Source organism: Geotrypetes seraphini, chromosome 3, assembly GCF_902459505.1.
Source record: "Geotrypetes seraphini chromosome 3, aGeoSer1.1, whole genome shotgun sequence".
Classification (NCBI taxonomy): Eukaryota; Metazoa; Chordata; class Amphibia; order Gymnophiona; family Dermophiidae; genus Geotrypetes; species Geotrypetes seraphini.
The window spans coordinates 320,988,993-321,007,414 of record NC_047086.1 but is presented as its reverse complement, the minus strand read 5'-3'; the positions used below and the strand labels follow the sequence as shown (position 1 = coordinate 321,007,414).

At 40.2% G+C, this 18,422-nt stretch overlaps 1 protein-coding gene across 1 annotated transcript in view; it reads left to right on the top strand.

Annotated features, from left to right (window-relative positions):
- The window catches only part of PYGB (glycogen phosphorylase B), a 152,311-nt gene extending 144,076 nt beyond the window's left edge, over positions 1–8,235 (top strand). The window contains exons 18-20 of the mRNA XM_033938126.1: positions 1,670–1,804; positions 2,097–2,163; positions 7,046–8,235. Of these exons, the coding sequence (XP_033794017.1) occupies positions 1,670–1,804; positions 2,097–2,163; positions 7,046–7,198 (355 nt within the window). The 3' untranslated portion in view covers positions 7,199–8,235. The remainder of the gene's footprint in view (positions 1–1,669; positions 1,805–2,096; positions 2,164–7,045) is intronic.
- Positions 8,236–18,422: the final 10,187 nt, after the last annotated feature.

Sequence of the window (18,422 nt, the reverse complement as noted above, 5' to 3'; positions counted from 1 at the left end):
AAAGGGTGGTGAAAGCTTGGAATGGCCTTCTGGTGGAGGTAGTGGAGACGAAAAATGTATCTGAAATCAAGAAATCTTGGGATAAGTACATTGGATCTTTAAGGGAGAGGAAGAGCTAGTAGATGGCATGGATAGGCAGACTAGATGGGCCATATAGTCTTTGTCTTAATTTTTCTATGTATTTTTATTTTTTTGCGTATTTGTTCTACTGTCTTTCAAATGAATACCAAAGCGGTTTACAATAAATTAATAAATGTCCAGAACATCAAGAACAAATCCAACATTTAAGAAACAACTAAAAACAGAAAAAAAGAAGAGGAAGGAGGTGAATTCCACAATTATTTCTTTAGACATTGTTTAATTAGAACACACAAGGAATAAACAAAAATAATCATCCTTTAAACATAACAAAAATTGCTGAAATTACTGTTTTTAGTCCTTTCTTGAATTTCTGATAAGATTCTAATCTAAGAATAATTAGAAGAGAATTCCAATAAGTTGGAGCTACACAACTAACGGCAGGAGACTTAAAATGATCCAGAACACCGCTGTCCGCCTCATATTCGGCCTGAATAAAAGGGAACACGTCACCCCTTTTTACCACAAACTCCATTGGTTACCATTAGAATCCAGAGTCCTATTCAAATTTGCCTGCTTCTGTTACAAAACAGTATTTGGCTTATCCCCTAACTACATCAACCCTCACTTCTATCTGAACCATAACAACAAGCACTCCCGCAGAATCCATCTGTTCTCCTTCCCCTCACTAAAACTATGTCACTCCAAAAGATTCCTTGACAAAACCTTCGCCTTCCAGGCTGCCAAACTGAACACATGGCTAGCCCAAATGGTCCTCGAGGCCCCCACCTACCTCGGATTTAGAAAATTACTTAAAACTCATCTATTCAATGGACATGACCCTTAATCGCCCCCTCAACGAACCGAAACCTACAACTCCCCCTCTTCTGTACTCACCCAACCTACATTCCCCTTATTCCCCCTCCTTGACCTATTCCTTCCCTCTCTATCCAACCTCAACTACTTCGTTGCTTGCAACTCTGTTCAATTGTCATGAACCACTTGTAACTTGACTAACAAATGTGAACCGCCTAGAACTCCCTGGGTATGGCGGTATACAAAAATATTATTATTATTATTATCAATGAGTCTTATGAGTGGGGATCACTAATTGATTCATTAATGAGTTGGTTGGAATGAAAGAAGTAATGAATGAAGGTAAACTGAGATATCAGAATAATAGCCATGGGCCATGATCAGAATCTTGTACTTCAGTTAAGCAGTGACTGGTAACCAATAATGATCTCTCAAGAGCACAGTAACATGTTCAAAAGATTTACTGTTATTAAACGATCCTATACTGTAGCTGTATTCTGAATTAACTACATCTGTTTAAACCTGTATTTTTCCACAGCCTTATATGTATTTTATAAAAGGCAACATGTTTAGTGAGCCTTCTGTAAAATACTTTAGAAATTGTGAACGTGCCAACATGGACAGCCCTTTTCCAGCCTAGGCCCCCTATAAAAAAAATGGGATTTTTTGGGTGTTCAATAAATATTTTGTAATGATATTTTATTCTCAAGAACAAATGTTGTAATTGTTTGCTTGCTCAATGTCCTACTGAAGGTCATTTTGATGTCATGTTTAGGTACAATGCTAAAGAATACTATGAGCGTATTCCAGAACTGAAGCAAGTGATTGATCAAATTAGTGGCGGGTTCTTTTCTCCTAAAGAGCCAGACCTCTTCAAGGATGTGGTCAATATGCTGATGAACCATGACAGGTAGGAGGAAGTGCACTGAGTCAGTAAATATCTAAACTGCCAAGGAGGTCAGTAATTGAAAATATTGACCCCCCTGGGAGGAAAGCATGATTGATGATACTGCAGCAATCGGAAAGCAATATTGTGTTTTTCTAATCTGTGACATCAAATCTTCTGCCTCTACAGTACAAAACAGTATTGTTAGTGTAAGCTTCACAGTTTCAACTTTTGTAAGATATATGTGGCTTTTTATGTGTTTTAAAATTAGCCTCTCTTTTATTTACGGTTTATACATTTTTTTCCACATCCTCAGGTTTAAAGTGTTTGCCGACTACGAAGCTTATATTAAATGTCAGGAACAAGTCAACAAGCTGTATAGGGTAAGATCAAGTCATTGGTCTCTGGGGCAGGCTGTTGGATACCAGATAATGCATTATTTAACAATATATTTCAGTGTTTCAAAGGATAGATTCAAATGTAAGGATGTGTGTGGCCAAAATGTTTTGTTTTCAGAGAAAAGTAGATTTGGTTGTTTGGGGTTTTTTTTAAAAATGTTATTTTGTACAGTTGATTTAATAGAAATTGTTTAATATAAATTAGAAATTATTCATGTTTATAAATTGATTATTTGCACAATAATTTATAGGTTAACATACATTAAATTAATATTGAGGCTTCAGCAAGAAGCTGTGCATTTTCTTATGCTGGTCCTTTGAAACTACTTGTTTTAGCTTCATTTCGCTATAACATAATAAGTAGACCTGGGTGGATCAGCTTTACTCACCATTGAGAGATATTGCTTAAGAAGGATGCATTTTTACTATTTTATTTGAACAGGCTGGGGGGAGGGGTGTTGGTGGTCTTTTGGGGTTTGGGTCAGTTCTTCTGGACTCCCTACTCTGCAGTGGTGGATATTATTGACCAAGGTTTTTTGCATTACAGGGGGGTTTCTTTTGGGTAAAGAAGGGGACTTTTGGGTCAGGTAGTGAGGTGGGGTAGTTGGCTAATTTCTGGGACTTTTTAAAAAAAATTTCATTATTGGGGGGTGATGTAAAGCTGGACTTAAGCACCCAATCTTGCTTTGGTTTACTATTTATGTAGAGATGTCTTTTGAGAACGGTAGTAGCTCAATATTTCCCTTCCTACAAAGTACTACTATGGTAGATTTCTTGTAGGTTTTGACATTGAATATTAAAGATTTGAACTCCCTTAGGAAATACTATCTCCCTTATGCGTGGAATAGTCTCCTAGTAGAGGTGATGGAGATAAAGACCATGTCTGAATTCAAGAAAATATGGTATAGGAACGTGGGATCTCTTAGGGAGAGGAGGAGATAGTGGATGCTGCAGATGGGCAAACTGGATGAACCATTTGGCCTTTATCTACCATCATGATTCTATGTTTCTATTAGAGCACAGGTAGTATTGTTTGCAGGAGACGCATCTGTGTACCAAGCATAAGAATTTGCTCTCTCATCAAGACTACCCTTTGAGGCTGTTAGTTTGTGACAGTGCAGATACTAAAATTAAAGGCGTGGGCATCCAATTTACAAGGACCTTGGTGTACACGTGCAAAAGCTCAAGAGATGGTACGTATTTGCCCAAGTGCTCTTGGATCAAGCAGAAGTAACTGACAAATATTTATGCTCTAAAGTTGATCAATCAGACTTTTTTTCTTGGATTAAGGAGTTCTCTTGCTGCTTTGATTGTAGAGAGTTTAATCCTGCGAGGTGACTTTAGTAGGTGTGTGGTCCCTGCTCTGGATTCCTCAACAAACTGTGTACCCGTTTGTATTGTATTGTATTTGATATACCATTTGTACACGAGTATTAAGCAGTTTACAGAACTAAATAGTATAAGCACATTGAACTATCCTATCTGTCCCAACTGGGCTCACAGTCGAAACCAAAGTGCCTAAGAGAAGAATATCACTTATATAAAAGATAAAATTGAAAGGAGAAAAGAAAGAAGAACCCCCAGAGAAAGCATCATAATATTAGTAAACCAATAGCAAAACTGAACCCAAAGTAACCAGGAAGAATAAAATAAAGGTTACATTTCAAAAATTAGAATAGTAACTCTAATAAATTAAATATATAAAATACAAAATGAAGGAAAAAAACAGAAGAATGAAAATAAAAACTAAAACAGAAACATTAAAACAAACCCAACAAAAAAACAAATAAGTTATAAGCTAAAAATAAAATAGTCTGGCTCAAGTCCAATCATCAGTCCAGTCCAATAGAGCATCATATCCGCCTAAACTTCACTATGTATGGAAGGCCGGTAGATCAAAGAGGGATTACTGTAGGGAGAGCCGAGACTGAGGGAAGGAGCCAATGGCGCAGCCATTAGGTGTGGTGCGAACCTGATCAATGTCTTCCTCATCACTACTTAGTTTTTGGGCATCTTCTAGCATTCTCAGGATATATAGTATTGTCCGCTTGATGCCATTCAGACCTCAATGGTCAAACTGCTCCCAATTGACCCAGCAGAGGTAGTCGCTATCCTCCAGAAAACATGACGCAGCAGGAACACACCTACTTCAGCACACATCTCAATCCTCACTCAAGCCAATGCAGGAGGCCACTCCCTCTGCCGCATCAAACACCAGTCAACCTCCACAGCAGCACCGGATCCCCCAATATGGGCCGTTGCTGAAAACAAACTCCATCTCTGAGCGATGCCGTACAACACATCCGATATTAACAGCAGGGAAGCAGGCGAATATATCTCACACACTGCAGAAGAGCGATGGACGCTAAGCTCCACTGGATACCGACAACAACAGGTAGGCAGTTGGAGGTTTTCCACCATTAACGGTCAAACAGGAAGGATGAGTAAATAAAAAGTACTACTTAAAGCCTTCATCCAATGCAGACCAGATTAAGAAAATGGACAAAATAAACCAAAATAACAGTAATTTATTTAAAAGTAAGTAAAAAGAACAAAATTAAACAAAGGCGGCAAAAAGATGGTGGGAGGCACCACAACACACAACCTACCCTGGCACCATCTTGAAAAAAAACCTGTCATCTCGAAGCAGGGACTTTAGATCATTTATTATTTTATTGTCTATTTATTATGAATTTTTGGAAATCAATTTGGGACCATATTAATTGTTTATAAGACAACCCAGTGGCATTATCATATGATACTGTGCTGTTTGGTATGGCAATGAGAGCAAAAAGTCAGATTTCTACAAATAACAACAAATTATTACTTATAATGACTGGGGTTGCCATTCAACAAATTACGTATAATTGGAAAAATTGGAGTAGATTAAATTATAATTTCTGGTGGAATTCTTTATGTCATGTTTATAAAATGGAGAGATTTATTGCAATACAGCAAGGCTGCTTCTGGAAATTTCAAGATGTGTGGGAGCCATTAACAAAGTATTGTACTGATTAGATGACATTTTTTTCCCTTAAATTTACAAGTTCAATTGTGAGGGGGGGAGGGGGTAATTTTATTGTTACATATTGTATAAAGAATTGATTATACGATAGGAAAGGGTGGGAGATAAGAGCATATCATTTGTATCATTGATGATTATTAAGTGATATATTTATTAATCTGTTTGGACATATTATCACACTTATTGTAAGTTTGAAAATGAAAAAAGAAAAAGAAAAAAAACCTGTTGATACTAAACACATTGAAAGACATGGGGTTTATCAATGTTTGGAGGGATGTGGCCCAAACGGGACAGGAATTATTAATTTTATTCACCTAACCATGTTTCTTATACTCAAATTAATTATATTTTCTTAGACAACTCTCTGGTAGGGAATGTAGTTACCAGTGACATTGGTAATATTACTTTTTCTGATCATGCAACCCTGTTGAGTAGAGCTGGTTGGTCTACAGATGGAGGAAAGAGCAACAAGGTGGACTTCCAACAACAGTCTACTTAAGGATGGGAGTGTGCTGAAAGGTTAAAAAGCAATGATAGAGGAATAGTTAGACAACAATCTTAATTCTAGCTTCGTATTCCATACTATTTTGGGATACTGTAATTCCCCAGGCGCTACTGCCACCAAAACTGAACGCACCTTTGCCATCCGGAAACGGGCTATGTGCAGAGGTATTCACGGACTCGAGGTCCAGAACAGGCCTCCAATCTTCGGAGCCTTTCTTTGGAATAATGAAGAATATAAAGTATCTCCCTGAGCCCAAGTATTCATGTGGATCCGGTTCCATTGCTGCCAAATCCAGCAATCTTTGAACCGTGGCCCGCACGCACTAGGCGTGATCTGGATTTCCTGTGGCGAGAACAGGGAGAAATCTGACGGAGGTCTGACAAAAATTTAAAGTGGAGACCCAGTCTGAGCACTTCAAGGACCCACAGGTCCGAAATCATCCTCTGCCACTCTGTCAGGTAGGCCGAGAGGCATCCCTCAATCCAAGGAAGAGGAGCCAGAGCCCTGGCATTAGAACTCCCTCATGGGATGGGCAGTTGGAAAACTGATGTTGCGCCTGACCTCCAAAACGAGATCTGGAAGGTGCTCCGAATCGGTACCTTGTAGTTGGGGGTCCGGAGTACTGGAGAGGTCTCCTGTAAGGACAAAAAATCTTGGTCATCTAGCTTTCGAAGGTAACCCTTCTTCTTCAGATCAGAAATAAGCAAATGTTGACAAATAACAGTATATATAAGGAAAACATGAAAGCTTTTCAGGGATAGGAAGGGGTGGGTGGATGGGCAGGAGACAGAAAGGTGGCAGTGCAGTTTTAAATGGGAAAGAAAGCCTAGATCTCTGTCTGGTATGTGTCAAAATACTTTATTATTTTAATTTCAAAGGTTTTACATTCTTGGATTGTCTTAAACTTCCCTTTTAGCATTCTCACCATAAAATCATTGGTGGTGGTCAGTTTTTCCAAACTGTTGTCCGACAGAGGTGACATCCTGGTTGTTATTGCAGTTAATATGATAGACCATCCTTTTGGGTAGCTTTATTTGGCTACTAAACTTAGCCAGCTAGCTGCTGAATATTGGCAGTAACTGACTATGTCACATGACTTAGCCAGTCATTGGCCAATCCACTAAGCTGGATATTCAGTGAGAGACAGCCGGCTATCTTCCACTGAATATTGCCAGATAGCCAGCTAGGTGCTTTTTAGTGACTGGAAGCTGTTCTTGCCTGGCTAAATAGTGCTGAATATCAGCCCCTGATGACACAAGAGAGCTAATAGGATATCAGGGAAGAATTATGAGAGCATAGAGTTCTACAGCTTCTCACCCTTTCCCTTCTGTTTCCAGAACCCAAAAGAATGGACCCAAAAAGTTATCAAGAACATTGCTTGCTCTGGCAAGTTTTCCAGCGACAGGACAATTACAGAATATGCTAGAGAAATCTGGGGCGTGGAGCCCTCAGCGGTGAAGATCCCACCTCCCAACATACCCAGGGATTAAGCACCCACATAGGCCTGCATTCTTGTGCTCGTCGACTGTGGCCTGGATGGTTCAGGATAATTCTGCTTTTAGGTTTTGTGTTACATTTGTAATTTACCATTACTGATGATCTTGTTATACACTTTATTTTCTTAGCTTTTCGTTCACTTTGAATCAGATAATGCAAGGTAAACAAAGATTACTACATTCGTTTTCTGAAATATCCTGATATCCCACTGGAGCATCTGTCTGGCGTTTTCTTTCATTTTTTCATCTTTTTAGTTACACCAATCCTTTTATTCACTCTCTTAATCCTCCTGTCCCTTTTCCCTCTTTTGCTTTGTCCTTCTCCCTAAAACCTTTGGCTCTTCTGCCGCTCTATCCTTTTTACATAAAAAGGTAGATCTCCATCCACTCTTTGGCCATTCTCCAGCTTCTGGTATGTTGCAGATCCAAGATCTTTGTCATTGATAGTGACAGGTGTACTAAGGAGCACATCATTCTCGAAAGATCCCTTATATAGTCTACTAATCTTACATCATTTGTAGTGAAAGATGTATCAAATATAATTTAGGTAGAATTAGTTTAAAAATGTCTCCTAAAACTTAGGAAGGCTTACAATTAAAAAAAGAAACATTTTAAGAGATATTGTAGAGTAAGAGTATTTTTAAGATACTGTACTTGCAGAATTTTTTGTACTGAGGTTATTTCAATAGAGTCAAATTGGGAGGAAGAGAGCAGCAGGTGGATATAGAGGGTAAGCTGTCATACTTCAGCCATTTAAATTTATTCTATATCCAACAAGAGAGAAATTAAAGGCTGTCTCTTCTGGGCTCAGGCTATCTGCTTGATGTACTTGACTTAAATCTAACAAAAGCCAAGAACACTGGCCAAAAACAGAATTACTGATGAATGTTATAACAAGACTGTTTCACTATTTGTTTGTCTAGGTGTCAGGTCAAAAGTGCGCCGGTACAAAGGTGCGCGCAGACAACTGAGCGCAATGTGGAGGCGCACGCCGAAGAAAATGACTGTTTTAAAGGGCTCCGACGGTGTGTGTGTGTGGGGGAACCCCCCCACATTACTTTATACAGATCGCGCCGCATTGTGGGGGGTTTGGGGGGGTCGTAACCCCCCACATTTTACTGAAAACTTCACTTTTTCCCTAAAAAACAGGGAAACAGTTAAGTTTCCAGTATAATGAGGGCGGTTACAACCCCTCACAATGCCGCCGCGATCTGTATTAAGTAAAGTGGGGGGGTTCCCCAACAAAACCCCCTGTCGGAGCCCCTAAAAACACTTTTTCTTCAGCACGCGCTTCTGTCTTGCGCTCAGTTGTCGGCGCGCACCTTTGTCTTCGGCGGTTTTGTCTATGAACCGTTTGTCTAGCCTGTTCATTTGTTTGTTTATAGTTTTTAATAAGAAATTGTACAGTTTCCCAGGCTGTTGCTTGATGGGAAAAGATATTTTCTTTAACTTATTGAATGTCCTTTTATCAGATAGGATATGGAGTTAGGTTACTCCATCTGTTGAATTATGGGTTCAGAAGGACCAGTGTTCACAGGGGTGAATGTATGATTTATTGTAGTCTTTTTTTCCTTTTAAATGACATGCACAAGTTCAGTTTCAGTGTTTCTCCTGTCTTTTGTCAGTCACTGAAATAATTTTCTTTGGTTATCCTAGAGAGGCATCAGCGTGAAACCACTTGGAGTTTAACACGTTCAATACCAAAAGCATATTTCTCTGTGTAAAATACCAAATATATCACTTTAGGCCTGAACATGTCTTTTTCAGGCTCAGATCAGTACTCCAGGGCTTTTTCTTCCACAAGTATAAGGGTTTGCCAGAAATCAAACCTGCAGCCTCACTGGCCAATGCCTAGATAGTTGCGGTAGAGTCACAGAGGTTGTTTAACTGCAACTTAAGTTCCAGGATATGTGACCATAAATGGCAGGAGAAGCCAACTCCTTATAGAAGTCCATTGATCCAGCAAGAGGTTATCAATAATGTATAAGGGAAGGCTGGCCAGATACACCCTTGATAATTCAGCATTATTTCAAGGGGCTTATCCTGCGTTTACTGCCATCCCAGCTCCTTGCGCTTCTTCAGTGCAAGTTCTTTTTACTCACTCCATGTTTGGTTCAGCACTACCTTTGGTTCCTGTTCCATGTTTGTTTCTGATCCTTCCTGGTTTCTGCCTTACTTGACCCTGCCCAGACCTAGTCTCTCCATCCACGCTCTTGCACAGGGTGGACCCTTGCACCAAATTCCCTAGCACAGGCCAGTGGTAATTATAATTGAAGGCAGGGACCGTCAAGGGAGTGAGCGTCTGAGACTTGTTAACAGATTCAGGCTCATAATGTTCGCCAATTACTCTAGTTTTTAAGTTTCAAAGACTTTTATCCTTGGAAAGAAAGGAGACATTTAATAAAACATTAGGAACAATACTGTAAGAGACTTGTCAGTCACTGTTCACTTAATTGTCATGTATTGGTTATGTGATACAAGATCCATGAATATTATGAATGACCTGTGTTGAGTGTGCATGCATCTGTGCCTGTTCTCGTAGTTCCCCTGGTAATCATTGTTCTGAAATTCTACTGTCATTTCATGCTGACTAAGAGAAACTTGAAATACTACTGAAAGTTTAGTAACCTGTGTTCTAGATCAGGTTTTCAGGATCTCCATAATGACTATGCATAAACTTGATTTGCATACACTGCCTCTGTTGTATGAAAATTTCTTTCATAGATATTCATTATGGAGATCCTGAAAACCTGACTGGTAAGGGGGTACTCCAGGACCGAGTTGAGAAACATTGTTCTAGATTATCCTAAAGACCAGAGCTGTGCACAGGGGAAAAGTTGGTTAAGTAGGCAGAAGAAGACGGGGTAATGTCCCAAACCTTGGAGTTCTCAGGGGAGCTTGGAAAAAGTGTGGTGTGTCCTTAACCATTTCAGTCTGACCCTGTTTGAGAGCCAACAATTATGTACTGAGTGAACACAAGAATGGATGAACAAATGCATTTGTTTTCTATGTGGTTCACAGTTGCTTAATCTGTTCTGTGTTTTATCTTGCACTCATTGTAAAAGCAAAATTAACCATCACAAAAATAATAGGCATTACGCTTTTTATGTAGAATGGCATTCCCTTGCACTTGAGAAACTTAATAAAATTTAAAACAGCACCAGTGGTGAGTCGGCTTCATTTTGTGGGCATCCAAAGCACAAATAAGAGTCACAATTAATGCTCTAAAAAACACATAATAAAAGCACATTACAAAACTTACTTTACATTGTACAATAGATTCATTTTCTTAAAAGCAATTGTTATCTAATCCATATGGCACTTAATGGAGGAGATGAAACCCAAAATTAACAGTCTGATATCAAGGTGTGCCAACTATAAATTAAGAACTGTGCAACTTAGGCACATTTCTCAAAGCTGTGAACCTTATTTTACTAACCCCCCCCTTTTTACTAAACTGCGATAGCGATTATTAGCGCAGGGAGCCGCGCTGAATGCTATGAGCATTAGGAGCAGTGCAGAGCATTCAGCGTGGCTCCCTGCGCTAATAACTGCTATCGCGGTTTAGTAAAAGGGGGAGTAAGTAACAAATGAAGAGCCTATATGGAGTAATGCAGGGTTTCTTTCTCAAGGACACCTTACATCTCACTTCTCTTTCAAACATTTTTTCCAAAGAAACTGCATTTGGGAAGACATTGGTCAGCATTATTGCCCATCCAGAATATCGCCTTGTGAGAATTACACAGGGACATAATTTATCCCCCATCCCCATGGAGAACTGCGGGAAACCATCCCATGTCATTTTTTAGTGCCTATCTCAACCTCAATCCTTCTACACCAGCATTCTTCAGTGCAAGGCTTGAGGGTCAGTGGCTGTGCCCATTCATACTCTGATTCTTTTGTGAGCAAAGTATAGGATAATGAAGCCATTGTGACATCACTGATGTGATTGGCTCTTAGGCATTGGTGGAATGAGGCATTATGACATCATCATATCTGCTCTGGATACCAGAAACTGTCATTCTTTAGTGTCTATCTCGATCTCTGACCCTCAAGCCTTGCATTGAAGAATGCTGGTGTAGAAGGACTGTCACTGTGCTTATTCATACTCTGATTCTTCCCTCTCTCTTCAAAGAATGACACGGGGATGGTTTCCCACAGATAATTGCGGGGATGAGGATGGGGCCAAATTCTGTCCCCGTGTTATTCTACTACCAATTAAGATGTTTCAGTGTCTTAAATGCATAGTGTTAGCATCATATCTATGTTTTTCCTCATTGTATTTGTCTATCCATGAAACAGTATGAGAAATGAACAAGTGTTTTATTACTCAAATAACAAACACCCCACCTGCATATGATGGTTCCTTTTACATGCCAGTTTCAACCTGATATATATAATCACAGAAGTATTCTAACTTCTTCCCTTCTCTCCAGATCATCCTTCCTTTACACTTCAATTTCTTGCTACTTCTTCAAGGGCATTAAGAAACATTTCTGGCTTTCCTCATACTTGTCTCATTTCTCCAATCTAGGGTCTATCAGTTTCTCCATAGTTCCTCTCTGATGGAGTTTCATTCACCACATAGAGAATGTAATTGCGTCCTTTGGCTAATATGCTGCAAGCACACACCGTGCAGCCAATATGCATATTTTAGTTAGTTATTTCATTATCTTGCCCCTCTCCATCCTAGCAGAAAAATCTTAAGAGCAGAAAGACAAGGGAACTAGACACAAGCCATTAATTGCCCTCCAAATGTCTTTACAATGTTTCCACACCCAAGGGCATTCCCACCAAATACACATAAAAGTTTCTAGAGCACCATACCTTCTCTGACACATTCACGAGATATTGGAGAACATTTTCCTCAGTATGAGCTAGAATCAGATGCACTAAAGATTGGTCACTGTTGGCCAATTCTCCAGTAGCAATCAATGCACTATCAAATTTGCATGCAAATGCGACTGATCAATCACTCAGTGAGCGACTGACACATGTACAGAGCCCTAACAGCAGTGACAGGGGAAGCAGCCTCTTGTCACTACTGTTAGGGCTTGTTTTTTTTTTTTTAATGGCACAGATGTTGTTACACACATACAATCTGCCCCATTAAAAAAAAAGAACACCCCCTCCGTGCCAGGCATCCCCCAGCCACCGTACCCCCCCAAACCAACAGAAAATGGCAGGAAGGATGCCCACCCCCCCCCACCTCTTAAGCTCCTGCTTCTGGCCCAGCCTGTCTAAATGACAGGCCTTCCCCTCCCCAGTGCATCATGCGATTCCTGGAAAGGGACCAAAGGCCCCGATTGGTTCAGATGCCTAAGGCCGGTTTTTACTATCGCTAAAACCCCCTGCAAAATAGCCAAGCAATATTAGTGCATCAATCGCTTGGCTATTTTGCATGAGATTTTAGCTAATTTGCATTGTTGGATGGGAAAATAGGCGATCAAGTGGAAAAACACACGGTGGGCTGTGTTGTGTATCAGGTTGGTAACAACAATCAGCACTATAGTGTGAAAACAGGTTTAGTGATGATCACTAACTTTAGTGCATCCCCCTGTAACATACACCTCTAGATAAACATCTATTAATCTAAGATCTATTAATCTAAGGTCTGATTGGCCCAGGCTCTAGGTGCCTGGGCCAATCAGGCCTTAGACTTAGTGGGGATGGGTGGACCCGCTATGCCTAAGGCCTGATTGGTCCAGGCTTCTAGAGCCTTAGGCTTCGGAAGGATGGGCCGGGAAGGGGCGGGCCCACCTCATTTCGACGAGACGGGCCTGCCGGCTGGATGGGCAAGTCCCGTCTGGCCAACAAGGAAAGGTTAGTTTGGTTGGGGGGAGGTTTGAGGGCTGTTAGCACGGGGGGGTGCGTCTTCCGGCAGGAGGGATTGGGCACCCTCCTGCCAGCGATCGGTAGTATCGGGGGGGGGCGGTCGGTAGTGTCAGGGGGGCATCTTCTGGCAGGAGGGATTGGGCACCCTCCTGCCAGCGATCGGTAATGTCGGGGGGGGGGGGGGGGATGGTCGGGCCTCGCCTTCAATATAGGCGGCCTGCCTGGGGAGCATTTTTTTAAAAAACGTGCATCCCGATTAGCTGATTAGACAGCTGTAGGACGCCTACAGCTGCCTAAAATCAGGACGCACTTTGGAGAATCAGGGCCTTTATGTCAAGTCTGTTTTATTGAAAAGAACAATACATCAGTACAGAAATACACTACAGAGTCTCCACTATGCTTATTATATATAACAAGTGGGGTCAGATTCCTTATAACAACACTAATACAGTGTTACAACCACAAAAGAATAGAAAAACATTCTCTTATCATCAGATAGTGATAAAAAGACATTTTATGCAAATATCTAGCAGTATCTTCTATTCCTTTCTCTCCTCTCTTCTACCTTCCAAAGTATTTAGATAGATCAATGCTGTCTTTTTAAAATGTTTATTTTATTTTTATTTTTCCTCTAACTCTACTTTTCACTTCACTATTACCCTCCAAGTACTTTAGTTAGATTGTGAGCCTTCGGGACAGTAAGGGAATTTTCCAAGTACCTTTCTTATTTCTAATCTTAATGTATATTTTCTGTAAACCGCTTAGAACCTAACGGATGTAGCGGTATATAAGAAATAAATTACATTACATTACATTACATTACATATTTTGTTAAAATTAAATGAAAATCTAATATCTGTACTTTATTGTGGAAAATAACAGAAATTTAACATACTTCACTAATAGCTAAACACATACACTTTGTTGTAGTCATGTCCCAATTGCATTCCAAGCATTCATTGTCTTCTTAAGATAGTCAGGATAAAGCCTACAGTGCTGTTCAGCTCCTTGCAACAAAGCCTCACGTTGCACTAGGTCAGTGTATTGCAAACTGTGTGCCATGGCAGATTCCAGATATTCTTACGGATTGAAAATGTGAAACAAAAGAGTACAAAGTCACCAAAACACAAAAATTCCCAGTGATGTGAACATGCATTCATATATTCATACTGATTACAGGGGTATCAGAGAGACCACATGAGGTGAAAACACCGCTAAGGTCTTGTCTATCTTCATTTATCCCCTATAGTGTAATCATAGTTATATTTGTTGTTATTGACGTTATATATATGAATAATAACTTAGCTTTTTATCAGCGTTTTGTTCTTTTTTTCTTATTTTCTTTTTTTCTTATTTCTTAGTTTTCTTAGTTTTTCAAGTAATTGCTTCTGCTTTCTCCAGCGTTGGCAGGGGAACGATTTATTCAGAACGCTGGAGAAAGCAGAAGCAATTACTTGAAAAACTAAGAAAACTAAGAAATAAGAAAAAAAGAAAATAAGAAAAAAAGAACAAAACGCTGATAAAAAGCTAAGTTATTATTCATATATATAACGTCAATAACAACAAATATAACTATGATTACACTATAGGGGATAAATGAAGATAGACAAGACCTTAGCGGTGTTTTCACCTCATGTGGTCTCTCTGATACCCCTGTAATCAGTATGAATATATGAATGCATGTTCACATCACTGGGAATTTTTGTGTTTTGGAGATTCCAGATATGCCACAAGATGCCTTAGAGGCGCCAGCTTCTTACAGGACGTGCCTCTTGCAGCGAGAGGCACGTCCTATAGGCAGTCAGCAAGGGCTGGTTCCTCTCCTGCTATCCGCACCTCTCCCTCTCCAGAACTCCATCACCAGTGGCAATAGGAGTCCCAGGGCCGTGACTGGAGCACTTCCGCACATGCACAGACATCTACATGATGATGTCACACTTGTGCGTGATGTCATCATGTTGACGTCCACGCACTTCCAGATACCCTCCAGCCATGCCCCCGTGCTTAGTGTGCCGCGGCTTTAAAAAGTTTGCAGCACACTGCACTAGGACATGAGGCCTTGTTGCAAGGAGTTAAACAGCACTGCAGGTTTAGCCAATCTCAAGAAGGCATTGAATGCTTGAGTGTTTGGAATGCCATTGGTAGATGACTAAACCAAAGCGTGCATGTTTAGCTATTAGCAAAGTATGTTAAATTTCTGTTATTTTCCACAATAAAGTGTAGATATTGAAGGATCATTTAATTAAAAATACTGCTATATATTTTGCATTTTTTTTCATCAGTGTATCATTGTCGAGTGAAAATATAGAAGTTATAGCTATAATACCAAGAAATTTGTTCCATTAAGCAAAAAGAGCAAATTTTACGAAAAACAGAGTGAAAAAATATCTCTTCCTGTTGGTTTCAAAAGTATTTCCCCGTAACTTCATTGAGTGCCCCCTAGTCTTTGTAAATTTTGACGGAGTGAGAAATCAATCCACTTGTACCCATTCTACTTCACTCAGGATTTTGTAGACTTCAATCATATCTCCCCTCAACCGTCTCTTTTCCAAGCTGAAGATCCCTAACCTTTATAGTCTTTCCTCATACGAGAGGAGTTCCATCCCCTTTATCATTTTGGTTGCTCTTCTTTGAACCTTTTCTAGTGCTACTATATCTTTCTTGAGATAAGGAGACCAGAACTGAATGTAATACTCCAGGTGAGGTCACACCATGGAGTGATACAAGGGCATTATAACATTTTTAGTCTTGTTAACCATCCCTTTTTTAATAATTCCTAGCATCCTATTTGTGACAACTAAAAAGGCACCTATTTTATAAAGGTAATATAGGTGCCTATGTGCCTTTATAAAAGAGAATCTCGGAACTAGTCCTCAAATTTATAACTACTCTGAAAAATATGTGTAAATGAACCCATACATACATACATCACTACTCTACCCCTAAGACTGCCATGTTCTTACTCATGTGGCAATGAAATTTTATAAAAGTCCTGCATATAACACATTTTATAAAAGCCTATACAATTTTATAAAAGCCATAGGGCCTCTTATAAAGCCAAATAGCATGGGCAGGCGCTGTAAATACACCAAAGCCCACAGGAATTGAATGAGCTTTGGTGCATTTACCATGGTAGCATTGCCACCATGGCTTTGTAAAAGAGATCTCTAGTCCCATATAAAGAACACAAGGGACATTTCCTATAAAACTGTATGGTTAAATATAAACTTATAGGCATGTACACTTTCATGCATATTTATTTAAGAACCACATATATGCATTTCCTGGACAGTATAGTTTGGGTACAGTTACAATGTATGCAAATATTTTATCAGAGCTAAAAGAAGGGGGGTCCAACCTTGTCTGCAGTGAAAAAACCAACACGGACCGTGTTGGGTCCCCTGTTTGGTAAAAAGGTTTTAATATATAGTTTTGATTGTCACATTAAAATTTGCCTACATCGTTGTACACATCTGCAGTTTTGGTTTGTTTGTTCCTGCAAATATTTTATAAAATTCATAGAGTATATAGAGTATGCATAGCATCTAGAGTGCATTGCATCCCTTCAAACTAGTACAGATGCTTAGGTTATGCACTCCTGCCAGCAGATGGAGGCCAAGAACTACTGTCTTCAGAGTGAGCTCATAATATCCTGTACAGGCCTCAGCCAGTATTTCTCAGTCTCCAGCAGTCACATTAGCCTGGTAGGCCCCCCTGGGTGAAAGGGGCTGAATGTCCCCACAGGGACCATTGTTTACAACAAAAAGTCATCATATTCTTGTGGTCTATTTTTGCAGGATTGCTTGGCAATTGGAGACTGATGTCTATGGAGTCTCATTAGCACTAGAGGTGTTACATTGTGTCAGGTCTCTCGCCTTTCCCTCCTCAAATTTACTTATTTTCCCTTATCTGGGGATTTTGGAGCTATGAGGACTGTAGTGTGTCTTGGCTTCCCTTCCTTCACTGCAGGAAGGGAAACCTTGAAAATCACTGAGGACAGACAGTGGTTAATATAAAAAGGAAAATAAAAATTTTCTTTTCAGAGTTTGTTAGATACCAGCTGTTTTGGCGAGTGCTGAGATAGTCTGATTTCCTCTATTATTGTAGTCTGTGGGTGGTAAAGAGGCAGGAGAGAGAGAGTGTTAGTATCTTTGCAGTCCTCCCATGTGGTGGCCCAGTATGAGCTCTGACAGGTCCTATTACTGTTGCACAAATGGAAACCATGAATTAAAGGGACCAAGAGCTCAATGTCAGATTTGCAGCTTGCCTTGGGGGAGGGGAGGGGGGTGTGGGGATCTGGAGCTGCAATGAGATTCAGCAGCACTGTGGAGAGGCCACAAGGAATCTGAAAATGCTGTTAGGCAGGTTTCTAGCATGGTGGTAGCTCAGACTTTGGAACTGCCAACATCTTACAGCCAGGTGCCACTGTGGAGAAAAACCACCATATTTAGAAGCAGCAGGCCCTAATCTCAGGGTCTACAAGTGCAGTGAGCAAGGGAATCTGGACATGTGCTAATTTGATGCCAATGCCATCAAGTCCATTACTGATGACTCTAGGTTTGGACTACGAGTATGAACATTTGCTCCCCAACATTTTATTCTCCAGGGTTCAGGAAATTTCTGCTTTGAAAATCTGCCTGTGTTGTCTATGCCAGCCACACAAGTCATGGACAGATCCAAGAGATGACTTTCCATCCAGGACATCAAAAGTGCTGCTTTGAGTCCTGGTGACTCTTCATGCCAGAGAAGGTTGTTCTTCATCTACTTCTTCCTTTTTCCCCAATGTAGTAGTTTCTGCTTTTCATAGGAACTAAAATATTGTGTTGCCAGCCTTGGGAGAGCCAAGAGGTAATGGGAAGCAAAGGATGTTATATGGTTTGGATGCTAAAAAAGAGTATTGTATAAGTACGTAGGCAGGTCAGGTAAATTTTGCTGCTCAGATCATTTGTTTGTTGTGTTCACAGGTCTGACACAAGGAACAGAAGTCTAAAGCTACCATAGCCAGATGACTTAACAAAGCTATTGCATCAATATATATGCATCAATATATATTCTCAAAAGGCGGCTAATACCGGTTGCCCTGAAAGCATACTCAACCAGGGGACTGGCAGCCTCTTGGGCAGAAAATAAGTCTTATCCCGCCACAGAATATTTGTAGGGCAACACTTTGGTCATCCTTACATCCTTTAGTCAAATATTACATAGATCAGTGCTTCCTAATCTTTTTGTGTCTATGACCCCAGGATTGGGGGCAAATAAAATTGGGTGATCCCCTGGATATGCAGAATATTGTACCTATGGAGAGCTCATCTATTTTGTGAACCCAAATTCAGGTTTTGTAGCCCCCATTTGAGGTTCGGACCCAGAGCTTGGGAAGCTGTAG